The 17,510-nt window shown below is 39.5% G+C and overlaps 1 protein-coding gene across 2 annotated transcripts; it reads right to left on the bottom strand.

The window, feature by feature from the left end:
• Nucleotides 1–33: 33 nt before the first annotated feature.
• On the bottom strand, nt 34–17,374 carry LOC125008341 (probable carboxypeptidase X1). Of its 2 annotated transcripts, XM_047585543.1 has the most exons (15): nt 16,949–17,374; nt 15,618–15,776; nt 11,797–11,906; nt 11,573–11,712; nt 11,392–11,476; nt 9,722–9,881; nt 9,542–9,633; nt 8,282–8,405; nt 5,784–5,980; nt 5,516–5,695; nt 4,797–4,994; nt 4,603–4,699; nt 2,321–2,460; nt 1,239–1,341; nt 34–1,087 (listed from the first exon to the last, which is right to left on the bottom strand). In XM_047585543.1, exons 1-15 carry the CDS (start codon nt 17,331–17,333, stop codon nt 759–761), a joined length of 2,499 nt encoding a protein of 832 aa, XP_047441499.1. In that variant the 5' UTR covers nt 17,334–17,374; the 3' UTR covers nt 34–758. The 2 variants fall into 2 exon arrangements, with proteins under 2 accessions (XP_047441499.1, XP_047441500.1); XM_047585544.1 differs by lacking the exon at nt 15,618–15,776 and having other exon boundaries at nt 16,949–17,372.
• Between the last annotated feature and the right edge of the window lie 136 nt (nt 17,375–17,510).

The following is a 17,510-nucleotide window of genomic DNA, read 5'->3' as shown; positions in this document are numbered from 1 at the left end:
TAAACTTACTGTACTTTTCCCATTTTATATTTTTGCTGGCGTCTTGGGGATTGACACCACGTACCTGTAACACCTGTAACACCTGTAACACCTGTAACACCACACAACAACACAAACAACAATGGAGGGAGGAGAGAGATGAGCATTTTCTGGCTGGAATTACCTCCTGGAGTAGTGATTTTTGTTGCTTAAATTAATTTATTACTTAATTATGTGTACAGTATAAAATGGAATTACATTATATCAATTGTTTATCATTTAAATAGCTTCATTTAAACCCTCATTGAACTGCTGCAAAAAATTGCCATCCAGAGGGTCGTCTGACTCGAACCAGGACTCGAATCAGGAATCTTCTTGCTGTGAGGCATCAGTGATGACCACCACAAAAAAAACAAAATAAAAAAAGACTTAAAGTCCAAAAGGTAAAACCAGGTAAGTTTGGGAGAGTTAAAGAAGTTGGTCGGGCAGTATGTTGTAGAGGAAATGTAACTAATAAAGCAACTTTTAATCTAACTTAGTTATTTTTGAAATCAAGTAATCAAGTAAAGTGACCGAGTTACTTTTTAAAGGAGTAATCTGATTACTTTTTTCACCATTGCATATAAACTTGGTCTCCAGATGCTCCGCTGCTCCACAGCAGAAGATCAAACCGTCCATGTGTAGAGGTGTAGCAGGAACACGGTGTCCAGCAGAACCTCAACATGAATCCAGTGAAGACTCGTCTCTGAACCAAGTCCTGCTTTGTTCTCTTTCTCAAATCACCGTGACGCCCTCTTTGCTGGCTTGGCAGCAGCAGCAGCGGCAGCAGCAGCTGCTCTCCTCTGGTTGATGGCTTTGGTGGTGACTCGGAGTTTGCGCATGCGTAGCTGCCGCAGCCTGAGCTGCAGGTCTTTGGGAAGTTTCTCCCCCTTGGCCAGAACGTCCTTCAGCTTCTCTTTGGGCGTCTTGGTGAGGCGGAAGTCGCAGATGGTCGGGTAGTGGTCGTACATGACCTGGCAGGTGCGGGAGGAGGGGAGGTAGCCCTCTGCAGCCGCCGTCACCCGGTACTCGCCCGGATTCAGCAGCCGCCAGAAATCACCATCGGCCGCTGTGGCAGAGAACAAACAGAGAAATTATTACGTTTCTAGAAAATCTTTACTGTGTGTCAGGTATGCGACAGAATCCACACTAAGTTACATTTTTAAGTGTTCATTTTGTTGAAAGGAGCATCAGATGCTTTTGTACAGATTCTCCTGTACCTGTTCTAATGTGATGATCGATCTCATCCACTTTGATGACGGCGTCTGCTATACCGGCCTCCGTGTCTCTGTCCCGGACCACACCCTTAATCCCACGATGCACCTAAAACCCAACAAAAAGCAATGCAACAAGTTAGAGATTAGATACTTTTAGTTTTTTGCTCAGTTGCACATAAAAAAAAACACTCTTGAGAACCACAAGTAAAAAGTAAGATAAAGATTAAAATGTAAAAATTTGTGAAATAACATATGGGTTAAAATCTAGTAAAAAAATAAATAAAATAAATAGTTTACAGAATTAGCACTTAAACAAATGTACATGAAATAGAGATGGAAGAACAGGAATGATAATAAGGGGCAATAATGTGTATTAGACGAGTTGTGTTTGATGAAATGTGTCATTTTCTCCATTATAAGATTCAACCGACACGTTTTTTCAAAACAAACAAATTCAGGCGAATCCAACGACTTCTTATTTTTTAACTGTGGCCCAACTTTGATTCCTCAAGAACAAAACAACTTAGAGTTATTCTGACTCTTGTGACAGAAACTTCAGAGTCTTGTCTTTCAAAAGAGACCAAGACCATGAATGAGCTCCAACATGTTCATGAACAGGATTCAGTTTACTGTGGAAAAGTCCTAATGGGCTGAAAGAGGATGAAAAGAAGTTAAACATCCACAAGGGAAACTGCTTTGCCACAGTAGCCACAGTTTTAGAGAACCACGAATAAAAAGAAAGATTAAAATAAAATAAAATATAGAAGTAAAATCTAATAAAATAAATTTAAAAAATGGCACAAAAAAAAAAATACTATAGGAAAATAAAATTAAAAAAATGTAAAAAGAAAATTCTGTAAGCAACTAGCACATAAACAAATGTACATGAAATGATAATAAGGTGCAATAATGTGGATTAACATGAATAACATGAAGTTGTCTGTTGCAGCTGGAGAGAGTTGGGTATGAAAGAAGTCCTTTTGTTTTTTTTGTTTTGTTTTTTTCTAGCGAGCAGTGGTCGTATGATGGATGACTTTAAAATCAAAGCAGGAAGACGAACAGAACGTGAACAGAATGATCCAGACCTGCTCCATGTAAACCAGCAGAGACTCTCGGTTGTTCTCCCACTCGATGGGAAGCTCGCTGACGTGAGGAAACTTATCACAGGACAGTTCCACCGTCACCTCGAAACAGTTGGTGTGGAGGTAGCTGAAATCGTTCATACCTGCAAGTTGAGACAAAATGAAACTCCTGAAAGTATTAATTAAAAAGATTATAATACTATAGCACAGTTGTCGTGGAGGGAAAGTCTCAAATAGAGATGAGATGCAGCTCATCTCTGGAAGAAAAAAGGAGGCTGCTGAGAAACTGGGAACGTTTCCACATTCATGACCAGAATTCTTTGTTATCCTGGAAATATAAACTTAGAAAATGTCTAATTAAACTAATCTAATTAAACCCGTTAATAGACACAAGGAAAATCAATGTAACACACCTGGGCTACAATAAGGTTTCTTTCCTTTATAGAATTAAATCAGGACAAAATAAATAAATAAACACCAACCAACCAGGACACGGCCCAGAGTGACTTACACCTCACACTAAGCTCCATGAGGGTTGTGTTTTGATGTAGTGTTTGTTGTAGAACTGTTATTCTCATAGGGAAACTTCATGAAACGTACACTCAAGGTTTCAAAAATAAAACCTTCTGTGAATGTTCCTGAAGGATCCTCGAAGGTTGTTTTATGAAACCTCCAGAGGACATTCTACAAAAAAAAAAACTAAAAATCTCAAATAAAAAGGAGGTCTCTTCTTCTAAAATATTCCTCAAATGTCCTTGTAGAAGTTTTAACAGAAATGTTCCCAAAAGTTTCCCTTTTTGAAAACCTGAACGCTGCACAAATAATAACCTTCCTTAACCCTCATGCATCTTTAGGAACAAATGCAAACAAATGCAAAATATACACAGGAATTTAACCTGGTGCACCAGCACCACATAATATTAAATAAAAGTTAACTTAGCAAGAAAAAAACAATATATATAATTTCTAAATTCTAAAATCCTAGTAGGTCGACAGAACACTGTGGAAAAAACTGCTGCCCTCTTAAGTAATTAAGGACTGTAGCTTCCAAATTAATGAAGCCGTTATCTTAACGCTCTAATTATCCGTCAACAGCAACAAACAAAACGAGGTCAAAAACTGTGTGGCTCCACTAGACGCTCCCCGACCAAATGGTTACTCAGGAAACCGTCCCTACCAGAAAAAACACAAAATATTCCTAAATGTCACAAAGGTAATTCATATGAAAGGTTTAAACCTTTTAAATGATCCACACACACTTGGAAGTGAAATGAGTTAAACTAGTGATTTATTAATATGAACTGTCAACGTTTTAATCCTAATAATGTATTTATCATAATTAACATGTAAACTTAAATATCTGAATATGAATCAACTAAAATGTCAACTTCCAAACAACTGCTATAAAAACCTTAACTGACTGATACATTTTCTGACTCAAAGTTTACGAAGAAAAACACAAAGAACTGCTTATTTTCCATAAAACTAATACTGTGGCAGGAGTAGACGATTTAGAATCTGATGCTACACAAAAACTAAAAATGCCTTAAAGTCAGTATTTTAGATAAACTTTGTCATATCCAAGAATGATTTGGAAAAAATAAATGCCTCCGGCCTCTAAACATTAGTTTTATGTAAAATAACAAATTTATTGTGTTTTTTTTTCTCCTTTTGTAAAAAAAAAAAACAACAACAGTGACTTTAAGTCATCAAACTGGAATTTAAAGGGTTAAAATTCTCAAAATGGTAGATTTTTTTTGGTGGGTTTGTAAAGTGCTGGAGCGGTTTAAGAGAATTATGCAGAAAAAAACAGAAAAAATATGTATTGGTTAAAACTTTTATAGCAGTTCTTTGGAAGTGGACATTTTTGTCCTTAATGACTCAAGAGGGTAATAAGTTTTAAATCTGATACCTGAGAGTTAAATCATTGGAAACATTCTTTGATCTTAATAACATTTTTTTTTTTTATTTTATTCATTCTTTAATTCATTCTCCAGTAGCCAAACCACGGCCTGTCGAACATTTATAAAATTGTCTAAAATACCGTGTGTTGGAGTTGATTCCACTAGATGGCGCACTCGTAAACACTAACAACCTTCGCTAAAGCCGAGTCTATCATCTTTCCTCTCATGTCATTTATATCATTTCACACTCAGTCTGTGTGTAGCTATGGTGACAAATTGCTACCCTAACCTAAACTCACACACACACATAAAGAAAACACGCAAACTCTGCACAAAAACGCCCCACAACCATATTTTATGACCTTAAAAAAAAAAACTTACTTCCTGGTACGTTGTGCCAGTCTGCTCCATTGATGATGTTGTTGTACCTGAGGAAGTCCTTGTTGTGGCACGGCCGGCGGTCCGGGTTGGACATCACCTAGTAGGGTAGATCAGATCACCATGACAACCACCCTGGAGATGCTGATGTGAAGGACGTGAGCAGAGGGAGTAGCAGCAGTAACAGCAGGTTGAACCTGATTGGTGCTGGCGTAGGCCGTGGCCAACCAGCGGAAGAAGCTCTCGTCTGCAGTGGGCGTGTGCTCCCGGGGCGCCCAGTCCCGGGTCATGTCGTACGGGTAGGTGACCACCAGCTCTCCGCCGTGGAGGTTGGCGCTGAGGACAAACGGGATGTCCTGCATCCAGTTGATGACGGCTCGGGTCTCGGACGCCACCTGATGTCAAAGAGGAGATCAGTTACAGACAGTTAGGTGATATTTAGTTTATCACAGCAGGCCTGTAAAGAGGAGGAAAACTTCAGGGAACGTTCATGAAGTGTGAGCTTCTGAGTTTCAGCTGTTTAATTAGACCTACACCGATCAGCCACAACATTATGACCACTGGCAGGAGAAGTAAATAACATTTAAACCATCTTGTGACAATTCAGTGTTCTGCTGGGAAACTTTTGGACCTGACGTTCATTCATATGGTTGTTACTTAGACATGTGGCACCCACCCAGACCAGACCAGACCGGACCAGACACCCCACCCCATCACAATGACACTCAGGAACCTGACACACACAAAAACGCTTTAGGAACAACTCAAAGAACAACCTTCAAATTCACTAGATCACAAACTGGTCAAGTAGCACAAGGGAGAGCTTCTCAAAATGGTCATAATGTTATGCCTGATCCGTGTACAGTCTGCTGTGTGTGTGTGTGTGTGTGTGTGTGTGTCTGTGTTGAAAACGTACAAAGGCTTCCTCTGAGGTGTACTGCTCAGGGATGGGGAAGTAGTGGTTGATGAGTTTGGACCGGTCCGTCTCCAGCTCGATGGCGGTCCACATGATCGAGTTGAGGTCGGCGAAGTTGTGGTTCATGTCGATGCCTTCGTAGCTGTAGCGGCCCCACGCCCACCCCGCCAGCTCCGAGCCCTGCGGGTTACAAACCTTCTCAGTCACGATCTGGCTGTTAGAAACTGACGCTGAAGGGCGTTTTTTTTTTTTTTTTCGTTTGCGGCACCTTTTTAAAGGCCATCTCGTATCCGTCGGGGTTCATGGAGGGCAGCAGGTGGATGCGAGTCTCTTTGACCAGACGGATTATTCGCGGGTCTCCTCGTTTGTACTCTTGGCACATGTACTCCATGAGGTTGAGCAGAAGCTCCCGGCCGAGGACCTCGTTCCCGTGCATCCCTGCGACGTATCGGAACTCTGGTTCTCCTGTGGGGGAGAACCAGTGAATGTTTTTGTGGCCTTAGGAATTTTCTACATTTCTGCATCACAGTGACTCAAAACATTTTCAAGCCCTGAAAGTAGACAGAGAAATATAACAGAAATATTATAATGCTTGTGCGTTGATACATTTAAGAAAAGTGATAATTTATACATATGTGTGAGCTGCGAAAGTAAGTGAACCCTTGTTTTCGGTATCTGCTGTGACCTCCTGAGCGTTTGCGGGTAACTGCTGATCTGAGTTTTAACCCGTAGCTCAGACCAGAACCAAACATTTCTGTGCAGAGACAAAAGACTCCTGCAGTTTCCGTGTTTTCATAAGCAGAGTTGCACTGAAAACTGCTTCCTGTTTGCTCTGCATACATCGACACCGACTGGCATCTCTGAAATCTCACACACTCTCTTGAAAACCCAAGCAGGGAAGCGAACTGAAGCGAGAAACGCTCTCGGAGTCGGCTCGTTTGTGTTTGTATTATTTCATTTCTGGTTCCAAACAGTCGGCAGGCGGGGAGACGATATGAGTTGGGAAGAAGTTTAGAGTCAGTAAAAGCTCAACATCCTCATTAAGGAGCATTTAAGTCTTGCTCTGGGAATCTGGCTTTGATCTGGTGCAAATAGATACAACGGAAACAAAAAATCTCGCTTCATTAAGCTGCTTTAAATGTCAGAATAATTGTTTTCTCAACTGTTAAGCTCCTATTTAAGACGGGTTGAACTAAGTAGATGCAGAAACATTTCTTTGTAAAACAAGAAAAAATAAAACTTTAGATTTTAAGGCAAGACACAACAGGTGAATAGGGTCAATTTTTGAACTAATAGATATCATCATGAAACTTCTTCAGTTGATTACTTGCATAAATACAATATTTCTTTGTATTACAAGTTTTCTGTGAATTTATATTTAAATATGCAAATTAGGAATTATCTACTTAAATATGTCCTGATTTGCAAAACAGAATTCTGAAAAATGGCTAAAGTGAGGTTCAAGATTCTCGTATCATTTTGTTAATGTATTAGATTTACAGGTATTTACAGAGGGATTTATGGGTATCTCTTTTTGTCTCTCCATAAATCACAAAATACTCAATGTTTGCCATGTTTTTAGAAGTAAGATGTTCTATAAATCAGGCTCTAAATGATAAAATCTCCTCCGTAAATACCTGCAGAATGTCGTTAGGAATAAATCTGAAAAGTTTGTTATGTGTTAGTGCTACTGAAGTGGAGATTTCTGGCTCAGAGTATGAAGAAAAACTCATTCTGAGAAAATGTCCTTGTAAAATCATTGTAAATTCATTTGTATTTTTATTGGAAATCACTATGAACCAAAACCAAATCTACTCAAATCCTCCAAACCACATCATCAATCAATCATATCAACATATATAATATCAAAATATCAGATTAAACTTTGATGATCACTGCAGTGTTTTTACCTAACCTGTCTCGTCTGTTGTGAGCACTACTTCTGAAGCATGTTTAGTTTTTAAAGTGTCAGGACTGTGTGATGTGTAATTCTGGTTTTACTAATTTTAGTCAGAAATATCTGTTGCATAATAAATGTAACTACTACAAACACATAAAGCACACCAAACAAACTAACAGACTAAAGCAGAGAGGAGGGGAAAACTTTCCTTTTACGAATTATCTGCAGACGGTATTCAACTAAATTCTGCACTGAAACAAGCTGACATGTCCTCTAGTAGGGTTTTATACCTGCGATGACTCTGTTTGACACTGTTCACATGAAAAAAATGAAAAAATATCCTCCCGTCTCTGCTCCTGTGTGCTGCCTTCACTGCCTTGCGTTTTGGAGGGAAGAAGAAGAAGCGTCTCCGCTCTGGTGCCGAGCCGTCGAGGCCAAAGAAAACATTTGTGCACCGCAGAGCAAACGAGGTTGTACGAGGAGTTTACATCCCTCACAGTGCTGGACTGTCTCAGGGCCGAAATACAGCAGCAGCCAGTGTGTAAGTCCACTCTGAGCCATAGATTACTGTGTGAATGCTGCAAAGTATTTGTCCCTGCTGGAAACGTTTCCTCTCAGTGGTGGAAGGACAGAATGGCACAAATATCAAACTACTCGAAATGCAAAAAAAAAAAAGATCACTACTAAAAAGCTACCATGAAAATCTGATGTGTACTATTTTATAAGACATCTTCGTATTGTTTCTGTATTTAAATTTGATCATTCCTGGAAGAGATGTTCTCCTGAGGTCCATCCAGGTGGATGCTGTTCACAGCTGTAGAAATAAAAATATATAAACTAATCCAAACCCCAGAGAAACATCTCACCCAGTTCGTGTTTCCCAGGATTGTCGGAGATCTCCATGACGTAGAGCTTCAGGCCCTTGTAGCTTTTCCCGATGCTGTAGATGCGGGTGATGTCGGGACACGCCTCGTTCACCGACTTCATCAGCTGTTAGAAAAACAAGAGAATGTTGTATATTAATAAACGTCATGATAAAAATGTATATGGTCCCTTTCTGTTTATTGGATCTCAGCCGCTCTGGTGAGTCTGATCATTATTAATAACCTGTTTATACTTAAAAAAAAAACTTTTTTATTCATATGCAAATATATTTTTTTGCTTATTTTATTTTATTTTATTTTATTTTATTTTATTTTATTTTATTTTACGCATTTTATTTTATCCATGCATCAAGCAAATTTTTTGCACCTCATCATATCATTTATGATTTTCTTCATATATATATATATATATATATATATATATGGCAAAAAAATATATTTTATGAATGGATTAATAAGTAATACTGAAAAAATTAAATAAATATTATAAGAAAAAAACGTTTTTATTCATGTAAAGCTTCTATATTTTATATTTTTTGGGTGACACTATTTTATATATATATATATTCTTGTAGAAAATAAATTAGCAATGATAAATAATTAAAAAAAATTTGATGCATGGATGACAAAGTCCGCTTTGGTTTTTCGCTTTCAGTTTGGATGTTTATATTATTTAAACCTAAAAGTGGGTTTCATTAACATTTTGACACTGGAAACTTTTTTCATTTTTCATGAATGGATTAATACAAAAAAAATGTATAATATTTTCCTCATTTAATCCGATCTCCTCTGATTTTGCTTTGTTCATCATCGTCATGTCTTACTTTTCTAATAATGGAACAAAAAGTCAAAGGCACAAGAGAAAAAATGATCTCAGAAGTCATTCCTGGGTTTGTCAGTAAAAATGAATCTACACCTTCTGCTCCAGTGGTGGCTCTGTGACGATATAAGGGCTGAAATATCTGTCTATAATCTGACACTTGTGTGACTTATGTGGAACGTGCGGATGAGTTTGTGGAAGGAGGGTCTGTGTTTGTTTCTGTGGCCTGTTTTCTGACCACCACATTCAGACTTTGGTGTGAAAACGCTGCCTCGCTGGAGTGAAACCTGCTCCATGTTTGTTTTTTGGTCAAAAAGAAAAACAGACCACACACACACTCTGGAAGCGCTTCAGTACCTACACTACACTTGCTGGTCTGGAGAAATAAAACAAACAAAAAAAAAAACTGGTCGGTGTCCCACCTTTCTCATCTCCTTGTAGTTGTGGTGACTGAAGTTCAGTTTGTCTCTGGACTCCGTTGGCTCCGTCTGCCACGCGTAGATGTTATTAGGATCTGTGAAAAGGGATAGAAATGTGTGTTAGGACGGAGAGCAACACAAACGGCGGGCGGACGTCGTACGTCGTACGTGGGCCTCCTGTACCTGGGAGTGTGCAGCCCAACACCTCAGCCCTCAGGCAGATGTCCCCGTCTGTCCCGTTCTCGTACCAGGTCTGCGGGTTGATCCGGATGTAACGAGCCACAGTGGACGTGTTAAACAGGGCCAGGACGGGGGTCTCCGAGTCCTGGTTCCCTTCAAACACCTGCAGAATCAGGACGCACAGATATTTAAAGCTGACTGTGTCTCAAACCTTGAAGAAACTTTGCAGCCCTAGGGTTAGGGTTATCGTAGGGTTAGGGTACATTTCTGCATCAAAATGACTCAAAACACTTTCACACAATTGCTAAAAGTAGAGAAAGACCCGACTAAACACTGAAGCAGAAATATTATACTTGTGCATGTATTTATTTTTTACATATCTCTGATTGGCGGCAGTGTGTGAAGCCTGTTTCCCGTGTGCGCTGTGAGCTCCTTGTAGCAAAATGTCTGTGGTAACAGCTGATCAGTCGTCTACAGCGGCTCCGATTAATTTGAATTTGATCCCATTCCTCAGTTCTGAGACGTTGTCGAGTTTCCTCACATGAACTATTTGCTTCGGGTCCTTCCACAAACATTTCTACCGGATTAAGGTCAGGACTTCCTAAACATTCATCTTGTTCTTCTTTAAATGTTCTCTTGTAGAACCGCTTGTGTTCTCGGGGTTGTTTGTCTTTTCTACTTTGATCTCAGCTGTCTCCTGGCGTGTCCACATGACGTCTAGGAAACTTCAGACGAGCGGAAACATCCTGTTTCATTTGTTTGACTGGGTTCTCTTTGTCTACTTTTGGAATTTGTGAGACATTTTGAGTCATTTTTCTGTAGAAAACTGTCACAACAAGTTCAAGTACACAACCTGTTACAGTGCTCGGACTTTGAAAGGTTCTTTTGTATTTCCCTAACCTTTAAGGTCCCATATTAAGCAAGATTCGCTTTATAAAGGTTTTCTAACAGTAATATGTGTCCCCTGTGTATGAGGCCCCAGAAGATGTTGGCTGCATCAAAATAACAGTTATGGTGCATTCGATTTGTTCTCAAAAGTCCGAATTTCCGAGTTCCGAGTTGGAATTTTAAACTGGAACGGCACCGAAGTTGGATTTTCTACTAAGAAAGTCATAATCCTCAATAATCAGCCCAAACTGAGTTGATTTGAGAAAAATGTTAGGAAAACTTTAAAATAAAGCAAAATGTTTTACATAATATAATCAAACTTGAATTATGTCATGACATCATGTTTTAGATTTATTTTTTTTTCCATTTTCCAGTGATGATAAGTTCATTTCCTCTGTTTTCTTAAGATAACAAGTTATTTATCTAACATATACAATAAAAAAACTTTTTTTTTCTCTCGATATATTTAATTTGAAACAGGTTTACTGTAAGGTGAGCCGTTTGTTTTGTGCTTTAATGTTTGCTAGATAATAATTATGTTTCTGGAGATCTCAAGAAAACAAAGAATCATGGGAAAATGAAGATTACATTTCACTGTGTTTTACTTTCCAGAGGAAGTGATTTAAATTGCAAACATTTTTAATAAGAACAAGAGAAATCGAAACTCTAATTCACCCACAAATTTGTACCACCGATAAAGCAACAGAAGCACGAGACACAAACGAGAGACGGTGCGACTGAAGTCTGACTGGAGGAGAAAGAAAAGAGCTCAGATGTTCACTCACGGCCTCTTCGCTCCCGTTCATACACGGCTTCCACACCAACGTGTCGTTGCTGAACTGCACCTTGTAGGAATACACCAGGTCCCAGCTGTGTGTGAACGGGACACAAACGGGCGCTCATGGTAAATGTCACAGTACAACCTTTAATTTCAAACTCAGATCAGAGACAGATGTGGGCTCTGACCTCCAGATGGAGCTTCGGCCCTGCAGGATGACCCCGGTGAAGCGAGTCGGCCGCCGAGCGTCGACCTCCAGCCACTGCTTCTTGTCCCTGTACCGAGCGCACCAGGCCCCGTCGTAGATGTCTCCGTCCTCTGTCCCAGACTGCACACAGGAGGGACGGATGACATGCACAGCGACAGCAGGCAGCAGGTCATAAATCACGTTCTGTGTCTGCGGTCAAGTCACCTGGATGTTGAGTCGGCCGCGGTGGGGACCCAGGCCTCTTCGCTTGTAGGACGAAGCCCTCAGCTGAGTGTCTTTGACCTTCAGCGACTCCAGACCGAGGGGGGGACATTCTGACACAGCCGACAAGTTTTTATCCGATAACTGAACATATCTTTTACCATTAAATCATCACAGGAGACAGTAGCAAAGCGAGTCGGAGCTAAGGTAACGCAGATAAAGGTTTAGTCTAATTTTGCGACCTGCAGCCTGCAGCTCAACTGGCTTTGTTGCTCTACAGCAGGGGTGTCAAACATGTAACCGGGGGCCAAATCCAGCCCAACAAAGAGTCCAGTCTGGCCAACACGAAGTAGAAAACTGTTTGAGTAAGAGTTGTGAACATAACACGACACTGAGACCCAGAAGAAGAAATCTCGGGTTGCATATGAAAGGTTTTATAAAAAGGTAGTTAATTAAATGCAAACATTTTCATAATGTACTTCTTCTTTGCACTAAAACAAAGAGAAAAAAATTAAATTGACATTTGTTTTTATAGGTAATTATGTCATACTGTTAAAGGTCCGGCCTGACTTGACATCTAATCGGGCTACGTGGCCCCTGAACTAAAATCAGTTTTACACCCCTGCTCTACAGTGAGTGTAATGCATGCAGGTGCACACATTACATGCACTGCAATTATGCAAGCGCACACTAACAAGTTCTACGTTCCTCAACACATGTACATACAATAGACCACATGAAGCATGTGAGAGAAACAAAAAGAGAAGAAGAAAAGTTTCATCTGTTATGTAATTAGTATTCATAGAGTGGCCTCTTGGATGTTTTACTTTTATTTCTATAAATGGAATAATGGTCAATAATAATTTGACTTTTTCTGCCGAAGCAAATACAGATTTCTACAGTAATTACCTTAAAATATATAAATATTCACCTCCTTTAACTTCCATCTATCCATCACACCCTGGACAGGACGCCAGTTTGTCACAGCACTGACACATCTCTTTAAATTTTAGTAATTTGTGCGAAAGACGTGAGAGTGGAGTGCAGTGGGTGCGTCTCAAGTCTAAAGACACATGTGTCTGAAAGGCCCAGTGGGAAAGTATGTGAGCAGATGGATGCAAAGAGAAAACCCTAAGATTCTGAACGTATCCTGGAGCTTGAGATGTTGTGCAACTTCAAAGTAGAATTATCCGCACAAAACTCAGGCTTGTAGTCACAGCCGAGATGCATCTGCTAAAGAAATCTGTTTTCACTTTGGCGGTTGAGACTTTTTTTTCTATATTTATAAAATTTGCTTTTATTTATAAAAAATAATAATTAAAAAAAATACAAATTACCCCGACCGTGATTCCATTTATAACACAAATAAAAGATTTTTTAAAAATCCAGGAGGCTGCACAATTTTGCATAATGCACATGAACTCTACAGAAGAACTATCACATCTGTCAGTGTGATAAATTACAGGAGACAGATTAAAAAGTAAACGAGTGGCGAAACTAAAGAAATGCAGCTGCTTCCAGACAAGATGGTTTTTTTTTACGACTTCTTCCGACACGTATGGATTTCCAGATTGAGTTGAAGGAAAGAGAGCAGGAAACAGAGAAAGCGTAGTTTGCATAGTCTCTTATAGTTTCTTTAAAAGTGTCCGACTGGAGACTCTGACAGACTCTCATTGTTCACAGGATTCACCTCGGAGCAAAAACTGCTGCTTCCTCTCAGGAAGCTTCACTGGCTTCTTAAAAGCGTCAGGCCGAAGTACAGAAGCAGCACAAACGAATGTTAAACGTAGGTGGCATTTCCTGCAAAGACCCTTCCCCCCTTTTTTGCCTTGTAGTCCTGCAGGATCTCCTGTTTGAGCCACTCCTGAGTCAGAATGCCTCTTTGTTGCCGCTTTGACCGCTGGACTCATGTCAAACCACAAACTTCTCCTGGAACTTCTGAAGCTGAGCCAGAGAGAGTTGGCATCGATGTCCAGGAGACATTAAAGCGGCCCACAGCTCAGCTGATTAAAAGGGTAAATAAATATTCAGACTGTTTGACTGGTTTAGGGCGAAGACTTCAGAGCAGAGAAAATAAACTGTGGTTTAATGGGAAGAAGTGTATTGTTCTCTAGTGGTCTGTAAAGCACACAAAGGACCTGGTCTTAGGGGAAAAGATTCAAAATCAGCTGGAGGACAGTCTCTCTGTATCTCATGTTCCGCATCAGCTCCCATTTTATTCTTCTCTCTTGTCACATGTGAACCACGACCTCCATTCATGTGTGATGTGAGTTTGTTGGAACACAAAGGTTTTCTGCAAGTGTTATTTGAGTAAGATTTCTTATTTCCGTGTAAATGTTTGTGTTTGCAGGATCAGAGTTGCCGTACACCCAACCACACGCTTCCTCTAAAGTACTCTAAAGACTCATTTAAGGCATCACAGGACTAGATGCAGTCACCCACATACGTAGCCTACTGCAAAAACAGCATTATTAGAGAAGCAAAATATTTTTAGATTCAATCAATTCATCTCGTATGAAGACAAAAAAAATCTGCCGATGGCTTAAGCTTTTTTTACTTGTCAAAAATTCTTAAAATAAGCACAAAGTTCTTGTCTCTCAACAAAGTATAAGATGTATTTCTTTGCTACAAGGATTTTTTGCTTTCTTGAAATTCTTTTTTTTTTTACAGTGTACTGGCTCTGCCTGTAACAAGTCCACCCTAACACAAGTTGGTGTCTTTTTTGCCAGTCGCATTAATTTTCGTTTCTACTTCCTGCTTCACTTTCAACTGAAACTGTCAACAAAGACGGGTCGTACAAATGCTTGCATCTCCGAACCTCTTCAGTTAACCTTTCCTAAAGTGTTCCATCTTTACTGATCCTAAACAATCAATTCAAAATCTGTGGAGAAGGAGAAGCAGCTGGAAATACTAAAGCAAAAACATGCTGTTACCAAGTGGACCAATCACAGCTCTTGTGGTCTGCGTCGCCGTGACGTATAGTTAGATTTGTCGGGAGGTGCTGGGCTATTGTCAAATTGATGCAGGAGCCTAAACCACCTATAAGGATGTTCTAGAGGACAAAGAAACATAAAGGCAAAGATTTAAAGGCGGCTGTGGTTATATATAGCTTGTACAGCGATATCACACACTTTATCGATCATGGCAGCGCACTGGCAAGACCATGAGATCCGCAAGCTGCTCTGCATCCATGGAGAAGAGGAGATTCAGTGCACTTAAATGCGTAATTATTGGTACATGACACTTCTTGAAATTATCTGTCTGGAAACATCTACAGCCTGAATCTTTAACGTTAAACAAGACAATGTATAATGTTTATTTAGGAAATCAAAACCAGACTTGTAAGATGATTTAAATTAAGAGATTTTGCCATAGTTTACCTTGGGAAACCCCTGATATTAATTACATCTCATAGACAATGATAAACAAGAAAAGAAATTTACTAAAAAGGAACAAACCTGTGACAGACGCCAGGCGTTTGCAGGAAGAGACGAAGCTTCTGCAAATCTAATCTGAGCTTCGTGTTCTTTCCTTTAAGACGGTGAAGCAGGTGGGATTAGTCTAGATTAGTTTAGCTACGTCTCGATATACAGTATGACTGTAGAGAGTGAGTTAATTCGGCAAATAGTTTGGTTTGTTTGTTGCTTTCTTACGTGGAATACCTTCATCTTCAAATGCCCCAAATTTAGTTTAGTTTACGGGACATTTACAAACTCCTACTTGCTACATGAAGGCAAATGCAACAGAAACTATTTGCCGCGACTACTAAAGCTGGATTGTGTGGTTGGCATACTGTATACCTGGGGGCTAATCCCAGTACATACGTGGGACTGTTTCTGCAGCCACTGAATGCCTCACGCTGGGTTTTTTGACCTGGGCCTTTCCCTTCTTAGCAAACTTCGGCTTCTTGGTGATGACTTTGAGTTTCTTCTGGACAGTTTTGGGCTTCTTGGCTACTTTAACGCTCCTGATGGACCTGCTCGCTATAGAAAGATAAACTGTTTTATGCACAGGAGGACAACATGCAGGTCTCAGAGAACTTTTTCTTCACATGTAAAATACTCCAAGATCAACAAGCTTTACTCCTGGGGAAAAAGTTAGAAAATGATTTGATACTGGTTGGTTTAATTTAGCAAAAAGCATTATGTGACATTTTCTACCTTTTTCAACAAATAAAATTCAGGAAACATGTAAATTAGGGAACTTACTAATAGCACTAGACTTGCTTTACCCTGTATCAAACTTCTTTATACTATGCTAACAATCCATGGCTCCATATTTAATGGATAGATAAGGAAAATAAAGCACTCTTTTAATGAAACAAACAAGAATGAGTTGTTTAAGAATTAAAATAATTGTGATCATTGCTCCAAAACTCATTTATTTACTTCTAAACAGCATAAAGCAGCTTTTTTTTTTTTTTTTTTTTTTTTTAAAATAAATAATAAAATAAAATAAAACAGTGTAAGCAAAAAATATTTTAAAAAAATAAAGAAGAAAAAATAAATAAAAAACAGGATACATAAAATAAATAATAATAAAAATTAAATAAAAGAATAAATTAAAAAATAAAATAAAATTGTTTTAAAAAATAATTTAAAAAATATAAAAAATAATAAAGAAAGGAAAGGAAATCAAAAATAAATAAAATACAATATCTGTGTGCGGGTATTTTCCGGCAGCAAATGCCACTCTTCATATTCAGCTCATTGTGTACATAGATGTATAAATACAGTACGTCTGCATGACTGGTTTTAAAAGGGTTTCTATGTCTGGTCTGAGCCGTCACATGGTCCATCTGGTTTTAATCAGAGGAAAATGCATGTCTCAGTGCACACAGCGTAGAACGTGGAACATCATCCTCCCCCAACCCTCGGACACTGACTCTCTGACCGCAGATATGCAAAGACCCACAGAGAGCTTGTTTTTTTTTTTTTCTTCACACTCATTATGAAGCATCAGATTCAAAGACATCTGTTGCATCTACACTTCAAAAGTAAACAGCACATTTAGAGTTTATTCTTGGGGGAAGTTTGAGATTAAGTGTCACAGATTTTTGTTTATGAGGAAATTAACAAGAAGACGTGACTGATAAACTGGGCTCATGCTTTCCAGCTGTGAGAGAATATTAAAATAAACTTTGATATCCACTCACCAAACTCCAGAGGACCTTCCTCCTCCTCTTCTTCTTTTCTGGACACTTTTCTCTTTGGTGTTTTACGTCCATCTTCATGCAGGAGTTCAGGGGCTGCGGTGGTCCTAGTTGTTGACTTACTATATCTGGTCTGGAGTCCTGTGGTGGGGGCCTCAGTGGCATTGGTTTCCCCTGCAGGTAAAAGACTGTGGGCTGTGCTGAAAGCTGCAGGAGTGGGTCTGGTTGCTGTAGGTGCATCATCCTCCTCGGCGGTGGCAGGTCTGGCTGAGGCGAACGAAGGGCTTGCAAAAAAGCAGAGCAGGAATAAAAGCGGAGTAAAAGTGGAGTGCAGAGAGCCTGCCATAGTAGCTGCTGCCTTACAGAAAACCCCCCCGACACTAAACATTCACTCAGCCTCCCTGACCTGCTGCTCTGAAACCGTGTCAAGCTCCCGGCGATGCACACACTACTTCCTGTCACTTAAATTAAAATGAGAAAATAAACCTGGGTATGATTCTAGGTAGGAAATTACAGCTCTCACATCTTATATCAGTCACTATGTAAAAGGAAACTTTTTAAATAT

Source organism: Mugil cephalus, chromosome 5 (genome assembly GCF_022458985.1).
Source record: "Mugil cephalus isolate CIBA_MC_2020 chromosome 5, CIBA_Mcephalus_1.1, whole genome shotgun sequence".
Taxonomy (NCBI): domain Eukaryota; kingdom Metazoa; phylum Chordata; class Actinopteri; order Mugiliformes; family Mugilidae; genus Mugil; species Mugil cephalus.
This window is presented reverse-complemented; position numbering and strand designations above follow the sequence as displayed.

Coding starts and splice junctions, on each gene's coding strand:
- LOC125008341 (XM_047585543.1), bottom strand. CDS start 17,333: ATGTTTAGTGTCGGGGGGGTTTTCTGTAAGGCAGCAGCTACTATGGCA. Junction 11,477..11,572: donor GGCCGAAGCTCCATCTGGAG/GTCAGAGCCCAC, acceptor GTTCACACACAG/CTGGGACCTGGTGTATTCCT. Junction 5,981..8,281: donor TCCTGGGAAACACGAACTGG/GTGAGATGTTTC, acceptor TCTCCCCCACAG/GAGAACCAGAGTTCCGATAC.